The sequence below is a fragment of the Amblyomma mixtum genome, chromosome 6, assembly GCF_055824585.1.
Source record: "Amblyomma mixtum isolate Tamu chromosome 6, ASM5582458v1, whole genome shotgun sequence".
NCBI lineage: Eukaryota > Metazoa > Arthropoda > Arachnida > Ixodida > Ixodidae > Amblyomma > Amblyomma mixtum.
In genome coordinates, this window is record NC_143017.1 from 97,241,703 (window position 1) to 97,268,689 (window position 26,987).

At 43.5% G+C, this 26,987-nt stretch overlaps 3 protein-coding genes across 6 annotated transcripts in view; 2 read left to right on the plus strand and 1 right to left on the minus strand.

Moving 5' to 3' along the window:
* The window catches only part of LOC149339781 (uncharacterized), a 42,992-nt gene extending 39,280 nt beyond the window's left edge, over window positions 1–3,712 (plus strand). For both annotated transcript variants that reach the window (XM_089548437.1, XM_089548436.1), the window contains one exon: window positions 1,195–3,712. The gene's annotated coding sequence lies outside the window, so the exon portion shown is untranslated. The remainder of the gene's footprint in view (window positions 1–1,194) is intronic.
* Window positions 3,713–10,908: 7,196 nt separating this feature from the next.
* On the minus strand, window positions 10,909–11,891 carry Sem1 (Suppressor of exocyst mutations 1). Its single transcript, XM_089550573.1, has 3 exons — window positions 11,777–11,891; window positions 11,135–11,231; window positions 10,909–11,058 (listed from the first exon to the last, which is right to left on the minus strand). The coding sequence occupies exons 1-3, from the start codon at window positions 11,856–11,858 to the stop codon at window positions 10,998–11,000; spliced, it is 240 nt and encodes a 79-aa protein (XP_089406699.1). The 5' UTR covers window positions 11,859–11,891; the 3' UTR covers window positions 10,909–10,997.
* Window positions 11,892–12,090: 199 nt separating this feature from the next.
* LOC149339783 (methionyl-tRNA formyltransferase, mitochondrial) lies at window positions 12,091–25,024 on the plus strand. Of its 3 annotated transcripts, none has more exons than XR_016283557.1 (9): window positions 12,091–12,371; window positions 14,686–14,743; window positions 15,821–15,969; window positions 16,519–16,641; window positions 19,369–19,471; window positions 20,092–20,167; window positions 20,455–20,550; window positions 21,348–21,515; window positions 24,769–24,907. XR_016283557.1 is itself a non-coding variant. In XM_089548443.1 (9 exons), exons 1-9 carry the CDS (start codon window positions 12,244–12,246, stop codon window positions 24,919–24,921), a joined length of 1,050 nt encoding a protein of 349 aa, XP_089404569.1. In that variant the 5' UTR covers window positions 12,091–12,243; the 3' UTR covers window positions 24,922–25,024. The 3 variants fall into 3 exon arrangements, 2 of the variants coding, with proteins under 2 accessions (XP_089404569.1, XP_089404570.1); XM_089548443.1 differs by having other exon boundaries at window positions 20,455–20,546; window positions 24,769–25,024; XM_089548444.1 differs by lacking the exon at window positions 12,091–12,371 and adding an exon at window positions 12,399–13,194 and having other exon boundaries at window positions 20,455–20,546; window positions 24,769–25,024.
* The last annotated feature ends 1,963 nt before the right edge of the window (window positions 25,025–26,987 follow it).

The following is a 26,987-nucleotide window of genomic DNA, read 5'->3' on the forward strand; positions in this document are numbered from 1 at the left end:
TGGTACGGGTCGCGCTTTGTGAGAACCGTCGCTCCTAGCGTTATCCGCTGCAGCGGTTACACGCGTTAGTTTTTAGTGCGAATATTTGTTTCGACGGAAACACTAGCAAGGGTCAAGTGCCCGTGGCACAGAACGTTTGCGCTCTGCAAGTAAGTCAATCGTTTCTGTTGACCAGGGAAAGGTGCCTATTTTGTGGAGCTACGGCTTGTATGCGTGTAGCGATTTCACTGAACCGGCCGGTTTCCACGAAACCGTGTGTTGTGTAAAAAAAAAAAAAGAAAGGACCGTAAGGGCAGCCGCTCAAGCGGTACTATAGTTCCAACTAGTAGCGGGAATGCATAACGCGTGTAGAATCCTCCAAAAATATCACTGCACAACTGCTTGCTCGTCGTGGTAAAACCATATACACTGCTGCATTCACGGGCTACGTGTTTTTAGCGGCGCGATAGTCCAAGAATGGTAAGCACTTGTGTAGTGGGGTCGTGCGGCGACCCAGGGGTCTATGTGCCCGGTAATAATAATAAAATGTTTTCTCTCTCGGTCTAGGGCACTAGGGCAAACTAGGGGCTCTAGAGCACTAGGGCAAACAAACAAATGCTGTATGAACTTTTCAAGGAAAATGAAAAGCGTCACATGTTGAGAGGCCACTTTTTTCGACACTACCAACATGAGCGTGAAGTTTACTATCGTTTGCTTTCGGCGCCTACACAACACAGAAAACGCAACCACAACAACAGCAATTCAAGCAGCACGCCCGTCCGCAAAAAGTATCGAACCAAATAAAAACTGATTCAAACTAGGCCGAAATGCGCACATTTATAGCCGTAAACGGAAATTACACTTGCTTCGTACATTTTTTGGTGTTCAGCGTCGGCAAACTGACGTAGGACTCCGTGAAAAACTTGTAGCTCCGTACTCGGTGGCTTTCGGAAAGTGGTTTGGACGCGTAGTAAGTGTCTGCGAAGTCACTTAGAAACTTGGGCAGCAGAAACAGGTCGACTGACCATTCAGTCATGTTTACAGGCTCAAGTGACAGTAAATAAGATTTTCGAGCCAGCACAGCAGTAAGGAAGCTAACGCAGGGTACGCCTAAATCCAGACATCAGAGGCGGGACGAGCTTCTGTCATCCTCCAACATGGCGGATTTCCACTGGTTCTCCTTTTCTCCGATAGATGGCAGCAATTTTGCATAAGGTCTATAAAATTTTCTAGCAGAAGCAAATTTAGTGCTGCTAGCTCTTTTTTTTTTGTTTGCTTTTGAGTAAAGCAGGCATCCTTCTGATTCATGCTATACAAATATTAGGCAAGCTGTTGATGTGCTCACCCGCAACGTGATTCGGGCCTCATTTCTTGTTTTCCGCTAAACATATTTTCCTTCCAGTAGTCTGCATCTGCCTTGTACCTTTTTGCCATTCTGTGATGCGTGTTCTGTGCTTTCATCTTTCTTTGACTGGGCAGAGGGAAAGCAGGAAGATGGGACTCTTGACAGCCCAAAACAAAATGAACAAGGGTCGAGGGAAGCCTCACTCTGCTAGCTAACGTTTCAACAATCAGTCTTTTGCAAGTCCTAATGCAAGTCTTTTGGCAGAAGAAAGACAAGTTCTTTTGTCAAAGCGTTAGCTGGCAAACTGGGGCTCTCCCACCCCTTTTTCATTTTGTTTTGTGTTGTTAACTGGGCAGGCTGCTTATTGAGGAGCTACAGACATCGTATTAAATGTATTGTTCTTAATTCATGGCTGAGATCGCCTGAAACATCTGTAACATGGCATAGAATGGCCATGCTTCCAAAGCTTTTTTTTTTCTTTTTTGATGGCAAGCATCATATTTCACTGGGTGCTTTAGCACACTGTATGTACTTCCTGACTTCATTTTTCTTTTTGGAAAACCGCCTACACAAGCAGAGGCCAAGTTCTAATAGATGACCTTTGAAAACAGTTTTAGTCTTAGTCCTCCTATCCCATCATTGCTTTACGGCTCAAATGGTGAGCCCTCACCATTTATTCTATGTGCAGCCATTACTACCCTAAGCTTCTTGTTAGTACTCGTACTTGATAACTCAAGGTCGTCTCCAGAGTGAGTTTGCTTGAAGGTGAATTTGGCACGCATCAAAAAGAAAAGAAATTGGAGGTTCCCGTTTGTTTCCCACCTCCTGTTACTTTAGTTGTGACCAAAAAAAAATTAGACATTGCTATATATAGCCCTAGGTTACTCTCCGGTGTTCAATGCTGAGGCTGTGAATCCGTGCAGAAAGAAGCAGTTTTGCCACATAAAGGACTATATAGACTTCGAGCACTTTCCTTTTCCGTACATTGTCTGGCAGCTAAATTCTCCAGTGTTGTGTACAGACTTCAATCGTAGCATCATCCCAACATCTTTGTCAGTGTTTGCTGCCATGCCTTTTTTTTTTTCTTCCGTTTAGTTGACGAAAATTATTTTCTTCTCAACATCAGTGGCGTAGCGTTCAGCAGCAGAATACAGTTGCAACACTGCATCTTGGATGTGTCAGACGTGCATTGTAATGATGGATAGGAGAAACTCTCTGCACTTCGAATAATAATTATTGTCTGTAATAGTAACATGCGGGAAAAAATATTGCTCAGGTGGACTTCAGCTAAAGTGTATTACGAAATTGAAAAGTCGGAGGTGCTACTGTTTGATATGAGCGCCATAAAAGGTGCTTATCTCATCAAATTGAGTGGCTCTCTTTTGAACTTGCTGCCACTTTATAGAACCTGTGTGGTCTTGCACAAAAATAACCTTGGGTTATGGTGCAAGGTATGGTCATTCGATTGGTGCAGAAAGAAATGCGAGCTGTTTTCCGCCATTGCGTGGAAAGGCCCGTTGATCTAGTCATTGCATCCATCTGTCCAGCTGATGGCACTCAATTTGTCATTTCCATTTTGCATTGTAAATACCTTTTTGCCAGCGTTTGTTCCCAACATTACCAAATGGTAGACAGAATGCAGCACAAAACCCTTTACTTTCCGATGTATAAAGCTGCCGCTCCCTTCTTTCTTTCCCTTCCAGTCGCATCACATCTTTACCACGCAGCTTTTATATAATGTAAGCTTGTTACACAGAGTGGATGTATGTAGTGAGTTGTCCTATGATACGCTGCATCATGTTTTGCACTCATTGTGTAGGTTATTGCTGTTGGCATTTCACTGTGGTGCACAGCGGCAATGTACAGTCCAGTCACTGTGCTTTAGAAGAAAATTTTACTCGCTGTATGGATCGCGCTGTTTTTTGTGTTGCAGTCACTTTGCTTGACTTTGCGTGTAAATAAGCTTGGTGTAATAGTGTTTCTACCGGCTTTAAGGTGAACAGTGCTGTACATATGTTGAACATCGTGCATCATGTGAACTGTTTGTCGTCTGAAGTTCCAAGCGTATCATATGCTCAAACTGTCGTGCATGGCAAAATAAGAGGCACAGAATTGTAGATTGCGTTGGGGGCCTGTGTTTGGTGCGCTTCTTTTGACACATCTGCGGGTGTGCACAGCGAGTTGATAAGCATCCTTGGTGATGAAAACGAGCGCTTCGCAATAAGTTTTGTTCTGCGACTCCATCATAGCATCAAGAACACCTGTCCTTGCCGATGTACGTACTTCATTGAATATGTACAGGAATGTTTTTTGTCATCATGAAACCAGTGTCTGTAAAATGTGGCTCTATATATTTTAGAACACAATAAAAGACGTTTGTAATCTGGCTACATGATACTCAAAACAAATGGTCACTCGTTTTTCTCTGTGAACAGTAAAAGAATTTAGTGATCTGGTTGTGCAGTGCATGCTCAAAACAAATGGTGCCGTCAAGAAGTTTAGGTCTTATGGGGCGCATGAAAACAATGATGTTTTAGCCGCTTCTTCGTTTGTTGTCATCTTGGCTGTTGGGGCAAGCTGGCATAAGGGTGCGGTAACAAACTGAAATGGGGCAGTGGATATATCGCAGTTTTAATGTCTCTCGCAATGTGAACTTCACCGACATCATAGGCACTGTCCTGCTGTTGGAACGGAAACAGCATGAAAGAAACAATTGGCACCGATATACCTAGTTAAGCTAAATGCAACTTAGGTGCGCTAGCATGTTTGCCCTTGTTTAGGGGCAATCGGTTGGACTGATGCAGAGAAAATGCAATGGCGTTTGCTTAAACGTCTATATCTAGATGTCATTCTCTTCAGCAACTTCAGCCACCATTTCAGATGCATTTAAATTTGCCAAGCCATTCTGCGTAGTTTAAATTTTTTGCCGAGTCATTAGTCCGGCCTCCCCATCCTTGTCCCTTCAAGTGGAGAGTTGGATTCTCTCCCTTGGTAAGCGGAGTCTTCATCTGGACATAATAGCTTTTTGCTAATGACCCGTCTAATGCTAGTACACTCAAAATTAGGTTATTTACGGGGGTATGTGAATTCTCTATGGCGATTCATGTGTACTAATGCCTTGCAGATAATTTCAACGAAGAAAACACGCACCTAAAAATTTGATGTCCATACTCATTTAAAAGCACTTGCATTCACCAGTTTTTATTGCTGCACATCACCAGACTGGAACAATGGCTTGTCACGTTAATAATAATACACCATTAATCCTTGCATGCAGAACTGCGCGTATAATTGGCCACTGATATTTGAGCTTTAAAACAAGGACCACGTTTGTGAAATTAGGCATTGTTTTCCTCGATCGCTGAATACGTCCTCTATGCCGCGCGACCAACGAAATTTCGCGCGTAGCTGCAATTGGTAAACGCAGTATAGCACACACCGCAGAAGGCGCGGCCAATGCGAGATGTCCATGTTCGAAAAGCCAGCAGATGACTTAGGCGAACTAACCCCGTTTTGTGCGTCGGTTGGGAGCTAGTCGTCAACTCTCCTTGTAATTCTGTTTTGCCCGCGTTTTTCCGGGGAAAAAGCTAGCAAATCGTTCTTCGCCCAATGCGCGTCGCAGAATGTCGAGCGACCTTGATTTAGCTGACTGCTGGTAATACAACCCCAGCGGACAAGGAGGTATCTCGGAGAGAGGCGGCCAAATTGCCTCATTACACGGCAGTCGCTGCTGGACGGGAATACTGCCATCGGTGCCACGCACGTCATCCGATGTGTGTGCGTCGTGCGGGCGCAGCTCAGACACTTTCTGATTCAGTAACTCCGGCGGGTAAAGAGCCACGTTACAGGTGTCCTGCTGACCGTTGGACTCTTGCTGCGTGCGTGAGGTGTTGTCATCGCTGCCAGCCACGGTGCTTGGCGTGTCTACCTGCGCGGTACAAAGTGGTGACGATGCTTCGGTAGTTCCAATCGTGACCCAAGAGCCCAACACGCTGTCTTCCCTTCCGTCAAGACTTCTGTCGAATAATACATCGTCTTCGTCGTCGCCAACGGCTTCCGCTTTAGTGGTCCACTTCTTCAGAAATTTGTCCATGCAAGTTGCAAGAGGCTGCAGCGGCTGCGGTGCAGCTAAAGATGGGGCGTTGTGAGCCATGACGGAGCAGTGGCAATGTAGACTCACCGGCAGCGAAACCAAGGTTGATAGGGCAGCGGAAAGAGAGCCTGGCGGGCCCCAAATGCGACTACGGCCAGCAGGATCACACGAACACCACCGAATCTGTGAAGTCCGAACACAGAACCAACCTTGAACCGAACGATATGAACGTTTTCGGAATTTCCCGCCCACTGTAGTGCACCTATCGGCTGACGAACGGCGCGTCGATCGTGCCAGGCATGAATTCTGACATGATGGTAGTTCTTCCTCCTTCATTACTTAATGTACTAATAACTAATTACAATAGAGGTCGATTGTCAGCGCATCAATTTTTGGGGTGTCGTTTCTTACTACAGTAATAAAAACAAAGTATGTTGGCAGTGTGGTACCGCCAGAGACTGCTGCATGCAGAGCGGGAAATTTGAATTTGTTGCGCGGCGCTAAGCACTGCGGCTAAGCCACAGAAAACACCCACCCAACCAATACACACACACACACACACCCTAAGCGACTATTCATTTGGAGCAAGGCACTAACTCTATTACCTGGCTAGCAGACAACCACTTGGTAATAGAGGAATCAACTCTGCCTTTACACAACTTGAACATAGTTTGGAACACAGCTAGAGGACCAACTGGGCAGTCGAACCGACAGTGCTGAAGCCAATGGAGTCCCGGGAACCAGTTGAATGATTCAGTTTAAATGGCAGAGCGAACTGGACCCCAACTGGAAGCTGAGACCAAATTGGATTCCTGAGTACAGTTGAAAGTACATAAACCATTTGTACTCCCCAATTGGATTCCCGAGTCCAACTGGATTCCGGAGTCCAATTGGAAGTTCAGGACTGTCCAATTAGAATTAGGGAAACCAGTTGGATTTCCCAATTGGCTTTCCTCAGTCCAATCGGGTCCAATTGAGATTTCCAATTGGACCCAATGTTTTTTTTTTTTTTTTGACTGGGAGGTGGTTGAAATTATGTCGGCGCCCTCCACCACAGCACCTTTTTCTCTTTCTTCTTTCACTCCCTTCCCTCAAAGCCTGGTTGAGGTGTCGTAGGAGAAGTGAGACAGTTGATTAAATTTAAAAAAAAAAACGAGAAGTGGGCCAGTTACAGCGTCTCATTTCCTCAAAACATCAAAAAGCGTCCACCACGAGAGCAACAATTACTGCGCCTTTCTTTTTATCTTAAATCTATTGCAATTTGTCTCTAATTTTTATGGTTTCATGGGGGTTTAACGTATGAGGGACGCCATAGTGAAGGACTTGGTAAATTTCGACCACCTGTGGTTCTTTAACGTGCAATGACATCGCACAATACACGGGCCTCTAGAATTCGCCTCCAACGAAATTCGACCGCCACGGCTTTTCTATTTTGTGTTTCTGCGTTATTGCATTAATATCCATCAGTTAATACTCATTTATAATCACAACATAATGGGCTCTCGCTGCACTTATTTTGTTGCAAAGTGTATTGTTATAAAACTTAATTGCCAATGAATGCATAATTTATTTCGACATGTGATTATATCTGAAGTTGTATGTGCAAAGCTTTGTTCCCTGAAGTTCATCAATGTCTGTGAACTCGCTTGCTTTATGACCGGCTTTTGATCGGCAGTTTCTTCCAACGGCCCACGAAACGTAGAATATGGAATGACCTAGCTGTGCAGGTTATTTCATTCTACGTGTTCCAGTTGTTGAGTTTCAAACGGAATCCCAGGCCAACATTGATCCAGCTCAAGCACTTGTCTTGGACTTGAGCACTCTCTCCAGCACCAGCTTCGCAAGAATGCATTTGCGCATGTCGTCGTTATACATGCGTGTCCTGTCTCAGCACAACGATCGACGACAACATACGCCATTAACTCTCCTTATTTCTCTTACCTTCCCCCTCCTTCCTAGTGTTTAACTGGCTTCACTAGTGCTCGCCAAAGCAAGCGCTCTTTTACACTGGGCCTTAGTACTGGCCTTGAACAATGTTTATTCCTCATCCCTCCTCCCCGTCGGTTGTGGCACAGACAGATACATGCGAGATGGACTGGCCAGACTTTGGATTGGGTCCCAACGAAAGAGACGAAACACGTCTAATTACACATATATGAAATGACAGCAGAAAACATGGCAATGGGGCACTTTGAAAGGAAGAGGAAATCGAAATCTGTTTTGAAAAAATCATGACAGAATTTCGAAAGTTTGGATTTAAGTTAACAAAAGAAACCCCCACGGCAACACTATAGCTGTGTGAAGACACCCACACTTACTGTTCTCGTGGTACTCGTCCTGTCCACTTCTGTTTTCTAGCGCAGTAACTCTAAGTGGCATTAAAGGGACATACAGTCACACCCCACTAATATGGATTCTTTAGTTCCCAACCAAAACTCTTCATGAAGCAAGTCATCCATAATAACATTCACTCAGAGCTGTGCTCAGTGCAGTCTAAAATTAACATTTTTATAACTCTTTGCGCATTACCCTGGTTGCCATTATATAAAAAAATGTGCAGTTTTGAAGCACATGTTGAATTTCAATGGAGGCGAAATTCTAGAGGCCCGTGTACTGTGTGATGTCAACGCATGTTGAAGAACCCCAGGTGGTCGAAATTTCCGGAGCCCTTCACTACGGCGTCCCTCATAGCCCGAGTCGCTTTGGGACATTAAACCCCAATAAACCATAGTTTTGAAGCACTTCTGGGCCATGAGACGAGCAATGGGTCTCTCCTACTGCGGCTGTTGCCATTGCATGAATCACAAGCACACAGACAGCCAATAGTTGCTGAACACGACTGTCAAAGCATCAGCAGCTGCTGATGCTATTTGTGCAATATATCACAGTAGATGAAAAAGGACTGGGTGCTTTGGCTCTGCAAGCCACAAAACTGCAAAAGAAATAAAGACAGCTAGACAAATTTCAGTTCTTGCATTACCTTTCGCAGATGTCCTGCACTGTGAAAGCAGGAAAAGAAATCTTAGGTTTGGGCAGTCGAGGCCTAGCTCTCATTCCAGAAGAGGCGCTGACTAACAACCATTTGGCTGTTAGTCAGCGCTGGTGTTTGTCCTTCTCTTGTCTCGTCTTCCGTTGTGCTGTTTTATCCAATTCTTCAAGCTCTCATTGCTGTCGATATTAACAAGGCAAGAATATGTGGGCCTCTACGCAGCTCTATGCATTGCAACTCTGTCTGTTGTAGCGAGTTTCCATATTAATGAGGGCCAAAAACATTGAAAAAGTTTGGTCTCCAATGTGGGTTAATGATATCCTAGTCAAAATCAAGAGGAAGAAATGGGCTTCGGCAGGGCATGTAATGCGAAGGCAAGATAACTGCTGGTCCTTAAAGGGCAGCTGCACCACTTTTTGAGAATTTTGCGATATTCAAGTATTCAAATCTATATAGGCTGTAGATAAAGCACGCAAAGTTTTTTTGAGCTAGCATTTAAGATAGCCACGTAACCGACGTTTTAATTTTGCGCTTCTCCTCAATGCACCGGAGGAGTGCGGAGAAGTTTAGTGTGACATCATGGAAGGTATGATTTGAAATTACCGCTGCCGTCAGCCACACCCTGCATTCCCTTGTTGGATGCTGCCAAACGTTTGGTGGGCTTTGCCTTCGGTGGTGGTGGTTTGTCTCCTTCAAAGCAAGCGTTCATGCATTGGAAATGTACCAATACCTTCGATGACGTCATTATGCGTCCCCCTACTTGGCGTTGTGCAGTGCGGAGAAGCTTGAAGGTCGTCGCGATTTTAATCGGCGATTACCTCCCCATTTCAAATGCTAGCCCAAAAGAACTTTGCCTGCTTTACCTGGAAGTTTCACGCATTCAACCCTGTTAAGCTCACCACTTTCTAAAACCTATGCAGTTGCCCTTTAAGGGTAACGGAGTGGATTCCAAGAGAAGGCAAGCGCAACAAGGGGTGGCAGAAAGTTAGGTGGGCGGATGAGATTAAGAAGTTTGCAGGGATATGAATGGACAGGGTTAATTGAAGAGACATGGGAGAGGCCTTTGCCCTGCAGTGGGCGTAGTCACGCTGATGATGAATCATGAAGTATAATAAAGGGAAATAATAGGTTATGCTAACCTATAGGTTAGGTTATGCTAACTTCGGGAACCAGCATTTTTGCTGCTTGGAGACAACTGTGAGCTGAGAAAATTGTGGATGAAGTACACTCAATACATTTGTTCCTCTTTGCTTGCAGGCGTCCGAGCACTTGGTTATGGAAAAGTCTACTTAAAAGCATGCCCTCCTAGTACTTAGCAACACACTGCAAAAATTGAGGGAAGCTACAGATTTCGATCAAGCAGAGGTCATATACAAGCTGTGGCATCAGAAGGCTTAAGGATCTGATGAGGCTTTGACCACCAAGGAAAAAGGCAGACGTCCACCCTGGAGCACTTCTCAATTTCCTTGCACAAGGCAAAGGTGCAGTTTTAGAACATGGATACCTATGCTTAATGTTTGATATCTTGTTAACATTTTTTTTTCTTTTTTTATACATTCATGCATACCCTCTACTACCTGATTGAACTGCAAATGTAGTGTTCTGTGGTGACGGCGATGCCTATGCCGTTTTGTACCAGGTGGGCTTTGTAAAGTTTACCACGAAACAGAGGATAAAAACTAAAAAGATCAAAAAGAAAAGCTGCCCAGGGTTCTATAATTCCAACTACTCCAACCTCAATCTTGAGGTAGCTAAAAATGCCATGTTGCACTAGAATGCCACTAGCATTTGTGCATTTTTCTGCCATTTGCATCAAACTGTATCAATTAGCTCACTGATCTTGATAAAAATGCATACCATCGCCTTGGCTAGTTTGTAGAATGCTCAAACTGTCTGTACACAAAAGACGCAGGTTCGATCCCGGCCGCAGCGGTTGAATTTCTTTGGAGGAGAAATTCTGGAGACCCGTGTGCTGTGCGATGTCAGTGCACGTTAAAGAACCCCAGGTGGTCGAAATTTCCGGAGCCCTCCACTACGGCGTCTCTCATAGCCTTAGTCGCTTTGGGACGTTAAACCCCATAAACTAAACTAAACCATTATCCTGGTTTAGAAGAAATGCAATGTTAACATACCCAACAGCATTGGAGAAGCATGGTACAGCCACTAATTACAAGTGCACATGTTTTTGGCAATTCTAACCAATCCAAACAAGCCACCACAGCAGATAAAGTTGACATGCCTCGTCCTAGGACTACACCAGAGCAGTACAATTCTTGCCATGCCACAAATAAGTGTCATACTCAGTGTCATAACATTAAGACCTGCCCATTTTTACAGTGTAGCTCTGAAATCAGTTCTGGCAATGGAGGCTGCCATTATCCAAAAATAAGTGTCACAATGGCCAAATGAAAAAAAAAATTCACACAAAGCTAGCAAATATACATTCTTTTCGAGATCCAAAAGAAACTGCACATTTGGAAGGCAGGTCAGTCCGCCATCACATAATACAGGAAACAGTTTATTCTTATCGAAGCACAAAGAGAAAAGAAAGAGAAAAACTTCACATGAACATTTTCTTTAAGTGTTAAGCTTCACGTCTTGATCGGTTCTCCTGTACCGTCAACTTTGAAGCCCTGCTTCTCGAGTTCCGCCCTGCAAAGCATTGGGAGAATGAATCAGCACACTGAAGTGGGATGTGCAAAGATACGTCGCCGCACAACGCACATACCTCAGTTGCTGACTGAAGTCATCTTCAATGTTGTCGTCATCCCAATTGTCTTCCCAAACATTGACGTCCTGGGAATCTTCCGCCTTCGCCGTCCACTCTACAGACAAATAAAAGCTAATTAGTTGGGTCAACTAATCACGATACAGTTTCAACTTGACCAGAGTTCTCCACTGCCAACCCTCCGCTTCCTGTCTATGTTCCTTGTATATATGCGCATGCAGAACAAAAAACATGAAATATAAACTGCGACACCGGCGATTTCAAGCAGCCGATGCCAAGAAAAGTAATCCCGGCAACATTAGTAATATTCAATGCAAGAGTTGATGGTACCGCACTATGACAGTAGACCCTTAAGTCCCGGATACACAAGACGCCAAGCGCTTTTTGTCGTAACTGCATAACTACTATAAACTGACACAGCTGTGACCTTTCTTAATAACGTGCATGTAACTGTACTGGCCACCTTTTAAATGAGCGGGGAATCCTACTGGCTGCGCACATTAGTTACGCACGCGTCCACACCGTGACGAAGCGCAATGGGGTCCACCGGTACATCACATTTTGAAGCAGTACGTCAAAGGGACAACAACGTAACAACACAGGATCACTCTCGCGAACATCGCACAGCGACGTGTAGCTTACCTTCGGCAGGAAACTCTTCAAACTCGTCATCCTCTTCGAGAAGCCCCAGATCAACTTTGGCTTTAGCGTTCTGGTCAGCCATTTTGTCAGCGGCACTGAAAAATGATGCATTATGGGAAACGTACAGAATAAATTCAGCCACACCGTAGCACCGTACTTATTCGATAACGAGGAAAAATAAAAACATTTTAAAACCTAAAGAGCTGTTTCTAATAGTTGCTTATAGTGTAGCTTTTACGCATTGTGAATTTAGCGGTTTACTTCCAAAGAAATGCGCTTGGCATAAAAAAAACAGCCGGAGCGCTCCATTTGTTTGGTTTCGCTCACAAGTTTCACATTCGCCGGCGCGGCCAGCGAGCCATGTGCGGGGTACATGTGTTTGCTAAAGCTAGCTGCTGTACTATTTGATCGAGACAACATACAAACAGCATCGTGGCCTGAACTATAAGGTTTCGACTTTCTTGTTGATGACATTCACGCGTTACATTCAGAGAAAAACTTTTAGTTGCAATGCCGAGAGACCGTTGTGGAAGGTTATCTTTTTTGGATCGGATAGCTTCTCGCTGAAGAGTCTTCAACTCTTAAACGAGAACAGGTACGTTATCGTTGTTTCAGCATCAGTGTATTTCGTGCTAAGGCTTGTCGGTTTTGAAACCATGGGGAAATATCGCGCATTTTTTGGGTACCGTGCAACGTGAGAATAGTGTCGACATGAGGCACCAGTGTGTGACACAAGATATCGTGTTTCGTTGAGTCGCGTCCTTTTTGCACCTTATACCTTATAAAATTCTACCCGCCTTGTCAAATCTTCGCAGTGATTGTTAGCGCACACGGTGTGATTTACTCTGAAGTCATCTAAGGTATACCGTGCACATGAGAAAATGTTGCTCGTTTAACCTCGTTATAACGAAGTTGAAAGGGCCCGGTGGCTACTTCGTTATAGCTCGTGCTGACTGAGCTTCCAAGGGGAATCGTCATTCCTTCGTGATGTTCATTATTTCGTTATAAACCGTTTCATTATAACGAGGTTCGACTGTATTTGAAAATGAAGATGTCGTCGGAAGCCTCAGAAACAAAATTAAAGCCGTTTAAAAAATACCGTTGTTCGGTGTTAGTGCCGCAGCCGGTTCCACTTGTACTTTAAATACACAGTTTTTCTTCCCCTTTCTTTTATTTGAAAAATTGTACACACCCATTATAACCAGTAGAAAAATGGAACGGATACGCCTTTAACTGCCCACTGTGCTAGCAGAGTATACTAGAGTTGTCCTAGGAAGATTGACCATTACTAATACACATGTGCTGCACCATCACTGCAATCACAGTTCGAGCAGCGGCAAAGAGAAATTTAGCTTTTGCGCCAGTGCTTAGGTCTCCCCGTATGAGGCACAAGGCTCCATGGTGACTGCCAATGTCAGGTATACTTGAGACTTTCATACAGGATATACTTTCGTCACTGGTGACTCTAGATGACAAAAGCATGCGTTGCAGTGCCTGGAGGGTCATGACAAACAGGCTGTCATCACTTGTCATTGCTTGATGGCATCCGACATTATGAGGTACCCACATGCTCTTCTTCAATGCCTTCCCAGTGCAGTGCAGGTGAAGCCTGATGGTTTTGTCAGAAACCTGGAAGCATATAGCAAGTTCACCTCATGCTTGGCTGCTGTCATCTATGACTACCTCCAGGACCTCGTCATCCAACACTATTATCTGGTGACAGTGGTGTGTGCAAGAGAGTCAGATCTCCCAGGCTGTAGTTCTGGAACCATTTCCTGGCAGTGCATTCAGTCGCAGCATTAGTCTCAAATGCTTGACATATTCTATGGCTTGATTCGCCTGCTGACAAGCCCACCTTTAAGTCAAAGGGCAGACAACCCTGAATGAGCTCTTTTGACACCTCCAACCTTTTGCTACTGCTCAAAGGCGCAAAATGTCATATTCAGTGTTCCTATTAACTTAAGTGTTGTGTGCTGTTCAATTAACGAAAGATCTTTGGTAATAGTGAGGCTCAACCTTCTTTATTACAACAACTCATACTGTTAGCCAGTATGCTTGAACTACTCACGATCCCATTGGACTGTTTCAGAAGTTCACATCACTTTATACTGATCTCCTAGAACTGGCTGGTTCCATGCGATGAAGAGATTTCTTGAAATGCAGAATTATTCAAATCGCCCGTTGGTAACTGGCATTGACAATTTGACTATACATGGCAGCAACTTGCATCAATGCACGAATGCTCATTAAAGGAGTAGAGGCACCATGTTTATGGATGCATGTTTTTTTCCTTAATTATGGTGTGATGGAAAGTGGTATACATGAGTCACAATGGGGAATTTTTCTTTGTCAGATGAATAATTTGTAATTTAATTTTTTTCTCATGTCGTTTCAGCTTGGTTTTAAAAGCTTAATGACGGCTGTGGCATCACAGGCAATATGAGGCCACGTGAGACATGCAAAAATTGTGATATAATCGTTGCTTGTTCATTTTTTTCGTTCCAACTCTTGAGCAGGCTTGAGTAAGAATGGATGTGAATTAAAGTTAAGAAAGCAGTAACCATACTAGAGTTTTTGTGTGTGACCTCGATGCGTCTTATTTTATAGTTGTCATTTTGCTGTTGAAACGGAAACAGCATGCAATAAAAAAAAATTCAATTACAGATTATTTAGTGCTTGTTGGCACAACCCACGTGGCTGTCTATGTTTTTTTAATGTACTGTGCATCATTTTAAAGAGAGGGAGCAGAACTAAAATTTGATGTTTCTACTCTTTTGAACTGCTTCTCATTTAGACACACAATGTTGCATGAAGGGCCACATTCACGCATTAATCACACTAAAGGGATCTTGATATGCTAAAGATCCCAAGCATATTGTGACCTTGTGCCCAAACGTTCATTTCCTCAGGCTGAAAAAGACGAAGCTTCCTGAAGTTATTGACACAGTCAAAGTTGTATGTCCAAAGGTAAAGCATTTTTTTTTCTGAATACCCCATCTGCTGTGTGTGGCACCCACTGCATTGAATACAGCCTGGTTGATGTCATTGCAGCTGTAACAAGTTTTGTGTTTTAGTGGCCACTCATTCCATTACTGGGCTGTCAAGCGAGTTAGACGTAAAAAATCTGCATCATCATCGGTCTAGTGTTTTAGGGGAATCTCCCGAGGTAGAATAGGTTTGTATAAGGGAGTAATTACCGGATAGCATCCACCAAAACACATTCATATGGCTATAAAGTAAAGCAGCTTTACAGAAACTTCGAAGTTCAATAAAAATTCGCTTTGGTCCAGGGTTCGAACCCGGTGCCACTTCCCTTCTGGAGCAATCGCTCTACTGACTGAGCTAACCAGGATGGCTAGCAGATGCTGCATTATCATTGTAATCCATTCCAGCATGTTATCTGTGAGATTTAAGTCAACTCAGCTGTATTAATTGGGAGATGACTATTTGTGCATATTAAGATATGAACATAGTTTTTTGAAGTTTTTTTTATTTCTGCATTCTAAAAAACGTCAAATCTGTCTACAAGCACTTTCTCATTATTTCCATCTGTCATTCTTTCGCTTTCTTTTTTTTTTTCTCAAAATTTGTTGCACTTGGCAAGAATGTGCTATCTGATACATTCGTTTTTCTTTCTGTGTCCTTGTCCTAGGTCTACAAATTTTGACTTTATTGTAAGGAACTTTTGTGGTATTGCTTCCTTTTCCAGGTGTACTATGAAAGACTCTACGCTAGCATACAGGCATATAGCCAGGAAATTTTTTCTGGAGGGGCCCAAGGTAGTTTCTTGAATGGGGGGGGGGGGGGCGCATGTTCAACAAGAGCACTTCCTAGAGAATACCGCCAGCACATTCTCATGGCAGTGCTCTTGTTGGGCCTATACTCCCTTCACCTGATATAATATTATGCTAACATATTTGCTGCCACCCGTGTTGCAATAGACTCATGGATGGTGGGCTTTTTGTACTTCTTGCTCTAGCAGTGAGAAGAAATTTTTCTAGCACTTGTATGCTTTCTTGTTCATTTGCTTTGGTTTCTTTGTAGCTCAAGGGCCCTGTGGCTGATTATGCCCAAAAGGAAAACCTGCCAGTCCATGAATGGCCCTATGCCGTGCACCCTGGTGCCTTTGACATCGGAGTTGTGGTTTCATTTGGGCACTTAATCCCAGAAAACAGCATCCATGCATGTAAATAGTAAGTCTCACATACCTTTGCATTGCTTCTATTATTTGCATATCCTCTTTCTAGCATGTGATTTCAATAGGGCAGTTAATGAACATCTGCATGTTGTGGAACTTATGTGCAGAGGATATGGAAGGCTTATGTGTGCCCATGTTGGCGCATGAGTTGTACTGGATGCCCAGTGCCATTTGAGAACAATCCTCAGCTCTGTAGATGACAAAGTAAAGCCACTTCACAAACTTACCTCAAGTTTTTTAGTGCAGTTGCTTAGACTTGGGCATTGTGAGGCTAATCGACAATGGACCAAATTCATTCCGTCAATCAGGTAACATAGAAAAGACCATGAATTCCACCATGAATTCACACCAACTAGCCCAAATGTCTGCTCTGCAACATAGAAAAGCATACAATATATATATATATATATATATATTGAAAGTGGGTTCGTGTACTAGTGAACTTGGCGATACAGTTCACAAAACAGCTGAGCGGCAGTAAAATTCCGGTTAGTAATTTACGGTCAGATGGACAACCGGTCTTTTTTTGCTTCTTGCTTTGCAGCGGAATGATCAATGTCCATCCGAGCTTGCTTCCAAGATGGAGAGGGGCCGCTCCTCTGGTGCACACGCTGCTAGCTGGCGATACTACATCCGGCGTCTCGGTGATCACGGTGGCACCAAAAAGGTACTGACTGAGAAAAAGTTCTCGATGTCTGTACTTTTGCTGGCAGCACTATTGGCACAGCTGGTGCACGAATGGCTTCCAGACTTTGCATAATCAACTAAAGTCATTCTCGTTTAGAAAGCTGTATGTGTGAGCACTATTTAGGGTTAGTTGTGAAGTCACAAGGCTCATTCAGCTCTCTTTTCATGGTGCTCTTCCCTTGGCAAAGGAAAGCAGCTTGCAGCATGTATCCTTATTGTACAGGTGCGGAGAAAAGTAATCGGAGCGCGCTGTTGCCTTCCAACGTTTTTCATTGCCAAATTGAAACTGGCTGTGGTGGCATGAAAAGGATGCTAGTGGACGCTAGTGTGTTTTCTCATAGACAAATAGTGTTTCTTCAAGTCTAATGGAGAAGGCGTGATTGCAATTAGAACGAAAGAACATGCTCCGTTTACTTATGTCCGAGCACTGTACACAATTTTTTCATAAGAATTCTGCTGACCTTGAACCTCAAGTAACACTTAAAAAAAAAAAAAGGCTCACCTCCGGCTTTTTTTTTTCTTTGTGGGCGCGTAATGCAGGAGGTGTATTCACATGCATCCGCCAATGCAGAGTTAGCAGTTCTCGTGGTTATCTTATAAAGTGCTCATGAAAGTCTGTATTCGGCAGCCACTGTGAGAAAATTGTTCTGAGCAAGCTTGGCTGCAGGCTGTTCATAGGGCAGAACCAAACCCACAAAACAGACAATCGACTCAGCAGCTGCAACAACCAAAAAAATATTAAAGCATGATGATTGTCTATTCAGAGTGGCTGTACATTCACTTTCCAGTCAAGCGTTATCAAGCAATTTCTTCTACTAGTTTCTTCAGTCCTTTTACTCAAAGCTGCTAAATGCATAACCATTCTGATTCTAAACATGAGGAAGTGCATCTCAGCCGAATGCTATTCGTTCATCATGGTTTTTGAGCGATGAGGGTGCCAGAAGTAGACAGCGAAGGATAACTGCTGTGCACATTTGACTGCAACTCCAGCTGTGCACACATAGTATCTTTAGCAGTCTGAACGAGTGTGTCTGGCAGCAGAAGTGCCTGGCATCATGTGACAGTCACTTTCTCGCAGATTTAGAATGCTCTTCACTCTGAGGCAAGAACACCTGAGAGTACTTATAGTTAGAGCTCCACACTTGAATACAACTAGCTGGACTTAATGAGAGTGTTCCTTATCAACCAGTGGGACATGCAGCGAGTTTTCGGAATGTTCTAGACACTATCGAAATGACCATTTAAAGATTGTGTAATGCTACAGTTCACATGACAGTTACCATAGAGGTTTGAAAGAATGCTGCAGGTATCATGGTACTAAATCACTAGTCTTGTGTTCCAAGCACACTCAGAACAGAAGCATGATAACGTCATGCATTTGCAGGAATTTTAATGTATGCACTTACAGGCGCCTGACCAAGTTTGTATCATCAGGAAGCCATCCTTTTGCATTCTCGTGACTGGGAGCAGACACTGTTCGGAACCTATGTTGGCTGCACACTCACTTTATTCAATTGAAGCTCCTGATTGATTGGAAGTTTGAACTGCTGCACCATTTTTGTAGCTACACTGCAAACCACTGTAATCATGAGTCATGGGCTCTGTTCTGGGGCCTTGATACAGATGTTGCCATACGAACCATGCTCATCTGAATGTGTGAGGCTGACGCAGTGCAAGAAGTGATCAAACATTGCCCAGCAGTGTACTTTCTCATTTAGAAACATTAAATGAGATATCCGTTCCCACCTTGTAATAGCTCTCCCGTTTCTTTCTGTTGAGCTCTTCAATGTGCAATGCCACCAATTAATTAATTAAGGTGAGGCCTCACTGGCGCAGGAGTATTGGTGGCTGAGCATGCTCAGCAGCATGAATGTATTTTCAGCCACAGTTTCTCACTGTCACTGCATTAAGGGGGGACACTGGTCTTGAAAAAAAAAATTTATTAATAAAGTCACAGTTACTAAATCTTCAGGGAATATGTATTTTTGCATGCTGATTGTGAATATGTCATTCAATTTTATGTAAAACAATTCCTTGAGCACTTATGCACATTTTATGCCAGTATTTTGTGGAGAGTTTTGAAGAAAATTTGCTATGGGAAACTTGTTGAAATGTATGCCATTGGGTTCTCTTGACACCAAGGAATACAATAAGGGTGAAATTATCTTCCTGCCTATCATAGAACTTAAGTTATAGAGTTTTGAAGTTGTTGCTTCAGAAATGAGAAGGAAAGTGTGTATTCCTGTTTCTGAAGTGGCAGCTTCAGTACCCTATTACTCAAGTTCTATGAGAGCCAGGATGATAATTTTACCCTTATTGCATTCCTTGGTGTCAGGAGAACCCAATGGCATACATTTCAGTGAGTTTCCCACAGCAAATTTTCTTCAAAACTCTCTGCAAAATACTAGCATAAAAAGTGCATAAGTGCTCAAGGAATTGTTTTACATGAAATTGAATGACATATCTAAAATCAGCGCACAGAAATACATGTGCCCTGAAAATTTCATAACTATGACTAAATTAATGAAATTTTCTTTTCAAGACCAGTGTCCCCCCTTAAAAGTATGCAATGTGAAAATAAATTTTACGCGAAAGTGTGAAAAGTGAAGTGCGGAAATGCACAAAGTAAAAGTGAATCCGAGCACTCTGGTCTGAAGTTACTTATTGACTGTCTCTTGTCACTGTGTTTCTTTTTTTCTCCACTCAGGTTTGACACGGGCAAAATTTTGGCACAGGAGGAGGTCACTGTGCCTCAGGGAATCCACCTTGCGGACTACACCAAGATGATGGCCACCCTTGGGGCCAGTCTGGTAAGCATGGTGCAGACTGTTCTACAGTCTCCTAATGGTGTACAGTTGTATACTGTAATGTATAGTCATGAACAAAACCTCTTGAGATATGTTTGATAGGAACAAAATTAATGCCACATCACTTTGCTGTCCAGTCAGCTGGCCCTCACTCAAGTACATGGAACATGCTCCCAAGCTTTTCTATGAAATCATTCTCCTGACCGTGCTGAAGTACACTGTGTCTAAACAGCACAGTGCAATACAGCATAGTAGTAGTAGTAGTAGTAGAAGACGTTTATTCGGCCAAAATTTACAGGCCGAGCATGTCGACCGCCTGAGCGACCAGAAGTCGCTGTTCTTCCTCCCCTTCAGCGCCAAGCCAGTCAAGCCAGGTGGTGATGGATAAAGAAGGTGGGGGGTAGGAACCCGACTGCTGAGCAGCCGGGCAATAGAAGAGGCAATGGGCAAGGTCCGCATAGATACAGGGTCAGTTGGGACAGGAAGGGTCCGATCGATAGCGATAGAGAAAGAGGCGAGACGGGGTGATGATTTCATTCATTTGAACGTGCCGAAGAAGGCACGCATAGTATACAGTTGTACAGTTTGGCTGACAATACACTCCTCCTTGATGGCTTTTTCAGCTGTTGAAGTGCCTGCAAGACCTTCCACTGCTGCTGTCGCAAGCCCGAGAGCAGGGAACAAGTGGAGTGACTAAAGGTTGATCATGTCTTCATCTTTGACTTTCACTTGCGGCGGTAAATTTTCTGAAAGCCGTTTGTGCCGATAGATTGATCCTAATACTTAGTAATGTTGGCATGTCCACTGGGGTCACTGTTGCCATGGGCTGCTATGCCAACTTTAGCTCTCACAGACCCTTATGCAGTTTGTTTTATGTTATGCTTTGTAGTAAATGTAGGTTTCTGTTTCGCTGTAGGTTTCTCGCTCAAATCTACACTAACCCAGGTCTGTCTTTTTTTTTTTCATGTAGTGTTATTTTCTTTCAGCTTCAAAGGTCTCTCCATCTTTTGGTGCCATCGACTGGGCTCAACACACAGCTGATTACATTGATAGACTGTACAGGGCTGTTGGAAACTTTGTAGGTATAAGTCTAGACATCTTTTAACTCTTGTCTTCAAGTGTGACGTTTTTGGCTTAAAGTTATCATTGTCATCCTTAATAAGAACCGGGAGTGTGCTTGTTACTAAGAGGCAAAAAAAAAAAAGCAAGCCTAGCATGATTGTAAAGCTCTTAACTAAGCCTGGCTTCTTGGTGCCTGGCTCCTTGGTGCCTGGCACTTCTAGTTTTACTTCCTGAAGAGTTAATGAGGATGCAAAAACAAAACAGACGAAGTGTTTGACCTGGATTCATGCCATATGTCATTGGCAAAAATGGACTTAGAGATGATTACTATGCACAGTCATGCCTCGTTATAATGAAACGGTTTATAAAGAAATAATGGATATAACAAAGTATTGACGATTTCTCTTGGAAGCTTAGTCGGCGCGGGCTATAACAAAGCTATGGCTATAACAAAGTAATCGCCGGACCCCTTCAACTTTGTTGTAAGGAGGTTCAACTGTACATATCAAAGAAACAGGGCTTAGTCACTCTTGCAGTTGGTGGTTTTTGGAAACACTAGTGGCTCGCTTGAAATCAGTGGTCAAAGTCTCACAGTCAAGTTCTGCTGTTATGCTACAATGTTTGACCACAAGCTCTGCTTAATGGCAGTAATTGCATGCTTTGTTGTTTGTACTTTTCGCTACAGTAAAGCAGTGCGAATGATCTCAGCTGTTGTCAGAAATGGAGACAGATGCATGCTGCGTGGAATGTGGTTGTCGGAGTGCAGTAACATTACAAACGTGTTCTTGTGCCCTTGTCTTTCCATCGCTCTGTCAAGACCACTCTGACAACCTGTTGGCATGGCTTCAAGGTGAAATTGTTTGACATGGTGCCCCCATCAGAGCTAGTCACTGCCAGACTGGAGCAACTTGTGAACAGTGACAGTGCGAGACCTGGCCAGTGCTACTACCATGCAAAGCGCAAAATACTGTGCATCAAATGCAAGGTAGGAGGCAGTTTGGTATGCATGGCTGCCTGCTTTAGTCGCTATGTATTGCTTTTTTTTTGTTTTCATTAAAGTGGCTGTGCAACGTGTACAAACTTGCGCAGTTGAGCTCGCCAAAAGCGACACAGAATGCACATTTTTGGTCAAAAGTTTGGCCATCTTTTCTGAAGCTATTCTAAATGCCTACCCTGCTTTTACAACACATTGATGTATATGTCAATAAAAAATGGCTCTATTGATCGCCTTTAATCATGCTTCGCAAACAAATTTAAGTACTGCAGGAACCACGCCAAGTGAAGATGTGGAAAAGGAAACCAGCAGCGAACAAGCAAAATGGCTGTTTGGCAGCAGAGAGTGACTTGGCAGTGCACAGTGACTCATTAAAGGGACACTGAGGAGAAATTGAAGCTGGCTTGTATCGACAGAATACCAGCTCCTGATTACAAAAACGCCACTCATACTGACAACAAAAGCTCTTGTAACGTAGAAAAGAGCAAGAACCAAAATACAGGTATCGCCGCCACAGGCCAAACTCGCAAGTACAAGCGTGATGACGTCATAGGACAAAACAATGTTGCTAGAACCAATGGTTCTAGAAACACTAAAAAAAGAGGAACTACGAATCACTGAGGCGTAGCCAATGCATGCGCAAATCTCCTTGACGTCGCCAGATGGCAATGCGCAAATCTCCTTGACGTCGCGTATCCGGCAGCTACGGGCGCGCCTGCAACATCGGGACCAATCAGCACCTGCTCTCCGGCAGTAGGTGGGCTCCCGGTATTCCGCTAGCGGTAACAAGGTACACCGTATGCTAAAGGTGTCTATTTGCTAGAACTACGTTGACGACTTCGAGAACGGGATCCATCGTAACGCTGGCAAAACGCTGGTGCAAACGTAAACGAAGCGACGGTAGCGACGGCCGCAATAGCCGATAGATGCCTTCAACGTGCGGCCGGCGGTAGCTTTCTTTTCGGCTGCTGCCAGGCCGCACTGCTGGCCGTCAGAAATCACGGAGTCTGTGTTACGTCATGTACACGTCATGTTTCACGTCACTTAGTCCTGTGTCGTCATAGGAGAATTCCAAGTTTGAATCAGAGCGGCGGGAAAAACTTTGTCAACTTCGAATCCAAATTTCTTAGAAATAAATGCTACTTTCGCTGCCGGCCATGTGCCAACAAAGCCATGAAATGCCAAACTATCGGATTTTGCTGTAAAAAAAGTATTGATAGAGCTCTCCTCACTGTCCCTTTAAGAGAGTATTTCCTGCACTCATTAAGAATGCAGCTTCTGTCTTCATAGAAATGTTGAAAAATGGAGTCTTGAAAACTTTGAAGGTCAGCTTATGGCTCTTTATAGTTCTGCCAGTGTGCAGATGCAAACCACTTCAGCAGCTGTCTCGCTTTCCTGATACCTGTGCTGCGCATGCACAAAAAATGGCAGTATAAGGTCACGGTGCCTCAAGCTTAAAAGTAGTAGATGTACGAAATTTTCGTTGCATGTTCTTTCTTTGGAATGAAGTGCAGCACATTAGAAACCATGGACAGCCATGTGGATTGCGCCAAGAAGTGGTAAATAATTCATTATAGAATATTTTTTTCCCATGTCGTTTCGGTTTCAGCAGCCAAACAATAGCTGTGACGTGACAGACGATTTCAGGTCACATGAGGCACACAAAAACTGCGGTATGCTTGCTGCTTTCTTTATTTCAGTTTACGCCAACTCATAAGCAAGCTTGCCCGAGAGTTGGAATAACAAAACATGGACAAGCAGTGATAGCGTCGCTGCTTTTGCATGGCCCGTAAGACCTATAGTCATCTGTTACATCACAGCCATTGTTTGGCTGCTGAAATCAAAACCGAAGCGGCACGACAAAAAAGAATTCAGTTACAAATCAATTCAGCTGGCATAGGTGAATTCCACACTGTGACTTGTGTATATTATTGTCTTGTACACCATTCCAAAGAAAAAACATTCATGTGCAAATTTGGTCTCTACTCCTTTATGCCTTTCATGTAACATGACATGGACAAACTCATATCCCTGTCACATGCCAATTTATTGTCATTTCTAGTGAATGATGTTTGATAACTAATGTCACTTGGCTCTTGTTTCATTTTAAAAGGTTGTGACATTAGCTGAAGATGGCATTTAGTGCCACCAAACTAGTTGGGGAACATTATTTGGTTTGTTTTTGGCATTGCGTGTCTATCAGCTTCCATCCGTGGTGCAGACAGCCACAGGGTACAAGTTAATGCAGTTATTTCTTTTAGTTGTATTAGTTTCTGTATGTTCAGATTCGTGCTGGTTTTTCTCAGTAATCAAATATAATAACTGTTTCAAATAGTAACCTTTTGACATGGGTTTTGTTACTTTTTTGGAATGTAAAAATGTTTGCATTAAAACATTGATTACTTTTGTGTGCTTTTTCTGCATTGGCTGTGTTATGATTTTTATCACCATCATTTGCAAATTACATTTTTTTTTTTTTTGCTGTGTAAAAGCGTCACGAAAAAAAAAATGGCATTAGTGGGCTAATGTCATTAAATGTAAGGAACATTAATTGGCTGTTTAACAGTGGCATTGATGCCACTGAACTCAATGCCATTAAGAATCGTTTGGTGAGTTCATCTCAACTTATTCATCCAGAAAATGCATACTTTCGTTCTAATTGGTTACGCAGAATAGCAAAGGTTTTTTTTTAGAAACAATATCCTGTCATGTAACACATCGTTTATTCACAACTTTTACTTGGACAAGGCACCTTTACAGCATTTTAGGTGGTAGTGGCATGATTTTCACTGATGCTTTTTGTTGACACTGCTTGGCTGATGTTCTGACTCATGCACTGGTGGTTACTTTGTTGGCTTGGTAGCCAAAGCCAACATTTTCTGCAGAACAGTTGTGAAATCTCATTTCAGCTCATATATTACACACTGTATGTCCTCTGTTATGTCTTCTGTGGCTTTTTGATATTTGTGATTTCATTGCTTGGGTCTGTTTTACTTCTAGATTTTAGATGTGCAGATCCGTCTTTTTCCACTGCACCCCTTGGCAAAATAATTGGTTTCCTCCTGTGTTTGATCTAAGATCTTCGCAATCCATATGCTTGAGTTCTGTTTGCATGTTTATAATTTTATATTTCATTCATTTTTTATCTCTGTCTTAATAAATTGCATCACATATTTGGTTCACTCATTAAGCAACTTGTGTGGTACATAGTTATGCTATGATTTGTTTACTTTTATCATTTCAGGATGGATGGGTTGCCTTCTCAACCATCACTATAAAAGGGCACAAGAAGATGACAGCTACAGACTTCAACTGTGGTTTTCTGAGCAAAGTGCCTGTTCATGAACAGTTCTTTTCAGTAGCAAATGCAGCAAGTAACGAAGGAACCAGGACATGAGCTGGCATTGTCTCACAATCCTTGTTTGACCATTCAGCAGTTGTGTACTCTGTGGTAATATTAGGTACGTTTTCCATGGTTAAACTATTCTGTTTCACTGGTTGGTGTTCGTTTTGTCTTCTTCCCCATGTAGTCTTTTTGTTTGCATTCTTCTCTACTGCGTGTTAATAAGAGATGTAAGATACTCTGGTACTCTGGTATGCCGCAGTACAATCGACAGGTGCGATTTTGCTACACAAATGCCCAGTGTGCATTGGTCACTCAGTGTTGCACAATACTCTCTCCTTTCGCTGTCCTTTGCTCGCCGACATGGCTTTGTGCAGGCTTTCCCCCTTTGCTATCCTCCTTGCAGAAATGGCCGCATCTATGCGCCACCTGTCGACACTGCCACAAAACGAAATGCTGTGGCGATCAGTGGTGCAGCAGATGTAGACAATGCGCCAGACAATGCATGCCACAGCGTATGCATGCCACAGCGTATGCTTGCGTCTGCAGAACAAGGGGGAGAAAGCATCTGGCACCGAGGACTCTGGAACCACCATAGCAGTGGCACGGCGGAAGTGTGCTACCAATGCCTAAACCAAATTCAAGCGCCACCTATCAGATACTCTACCAAGCTTCCTCCAATGCTGCGAAATTGTTCCTATCAGCGGAGTCGGCTCTCCTTTCTATCTTCCTCCATGCTTTGAGATGAGTTTTTGGTTTAAACAGAAAAAAAAACTATAAAAGTATGCAAACTTAATTTTTTTTTTAATTTGGATTTAAGTGAAAAAGGTCAGTATACTTCAGATGTGCGCCATGGCATGCTGATTGTACTGAGTACAAGTTATAATCGGTCACTAGCTAAAATTAACTGAGTGTGGAAGCTAGGAGCGGTAAGATAGTGGGACCACTGGATTAAGTAATGCTGCTGTATATTTGGGGGCACTTCCTACACCATGTTTCAGGCATTGCTTTGCTACCTTGGACAAACGACTGGTGCAGACCGAGAGGCTCCACTACCTCCTCAAGCTTCATCTAGTAGCATAGTGCCGCACTGGCATTATCTTATAACATTTATGACAGTAACCATGCATCTAGCGTCAGTTCAAAACCATTCACCAACATATGTCACGTTCTGGCTTCCACAACAGCTCAGTGGCACATTCATATCTGCCGTCGTCATGTGGACCGCGTCTGCGGAAGCAAAGCGCACATGGCGCCAACCGAGTGCACTTCGATATAGTATCGAAGATATATGTATCTTCTATGGCCAGTAATATAGTATATGCCAAAGCGCACAACGCATGCAATATGGAGAATTACAGTAGAACCAGGGCATATTAAACTCAAACGGGATCGCGAAATAGTACGATACATTTACATTTCGATACATATAAATGACAATTAATAGATAAACTGTCTGTAACCTAGAAGCAATAGTAATATATCGCAACCCCGCTGTGGCGCTGCAGCAACGTGCTGCCCGCCGGTGTACTCTACTGGCAGCGCACCGCTCTTTAGAAGACAGCTGTCAGTAGACACAACACAGATCACTAGGGGTGTGCAACACGAACTCGGCATATAAATGATATAAACTTAGTGCGAGTGGTATGTGGAGCTTAACGTCCCGTGGCGACACATATATAGCTACAGTCAACGGACGCCATGGTGGAGGGTTCTGGGCGTGTTAGCGTTTCGCATTCATCAAAATGCGGCCGCCGCGGCCGGGATTCAATCCCGCGGCGTAGCAGCAGAACGTACTATCGGGGACAAAAGTGGTATACTCCACGCGGCGGGATCCGGAGCAACGGAAAACTGCGGCGTTTTGGCGAGCTACAGCACGAAACATTGAAACAAGCCAAGCGACATGCATGATGCATGCTGATAATAAAGGTCATGCATTGGCTGTCTCGATCCCAGATGCAGCCTGTAGATGGCGTTGCAACGCAGTTTTCCGTAGCGTTACTGTATATGCTACTAACATGCTCCCTGCAGGAGCATATACAGGAACTCTAGTTTTCCGTTGCTGCGGCTCCCGCCGCTTGGGGTTAACCACTTTTGTCCCCGGTAGTACAAAGCGCGGT

Coding starts and splice junctions, on each gene's coding strand:
- Sem1 (XM_089550573.1), bottom strand. CDS start 11,858: ATGGCTGACCAGAACGCTAAAGCCAAAGTTGATCTGGGGCTTCTCGAA. Junction 11,232..11,776: donor TGAAGAGTTTCCTGCCGAAG/GTAAGCTACACG, acceptor ATTTGTCTGTAG/AGTGGACGGCGAAGGCGGAA. Junction 11,059..11,134: donor GACTTCAGTCAGCAACTGAG/GTATGTGCGTTG, acceptor AATGCTTTGCAG/GGCGGAACTCGAGAAGCAGG.
- LOC149339783 (XM_089548443.1), top strand. CDS start 12,244: ATGACATTCACGCGTTACATTCAGAGAAAAACTTTTAGTTGCAATGCC. Junction 16,642..19,368: donor ATCACGGTGGCACCAAAAAG/GTACTGACTGAG, acceptor TTCTCCACTCAG/GTTTGACACGGGCAAAATTT. Junction 19,472..20,091: donor CCACCCTTGGGGCCAGTCTG/GTAAGCATGGTG, acceptor TGGCTTTTTCAG/CTGTTGAAGTGCCTGCAAGA.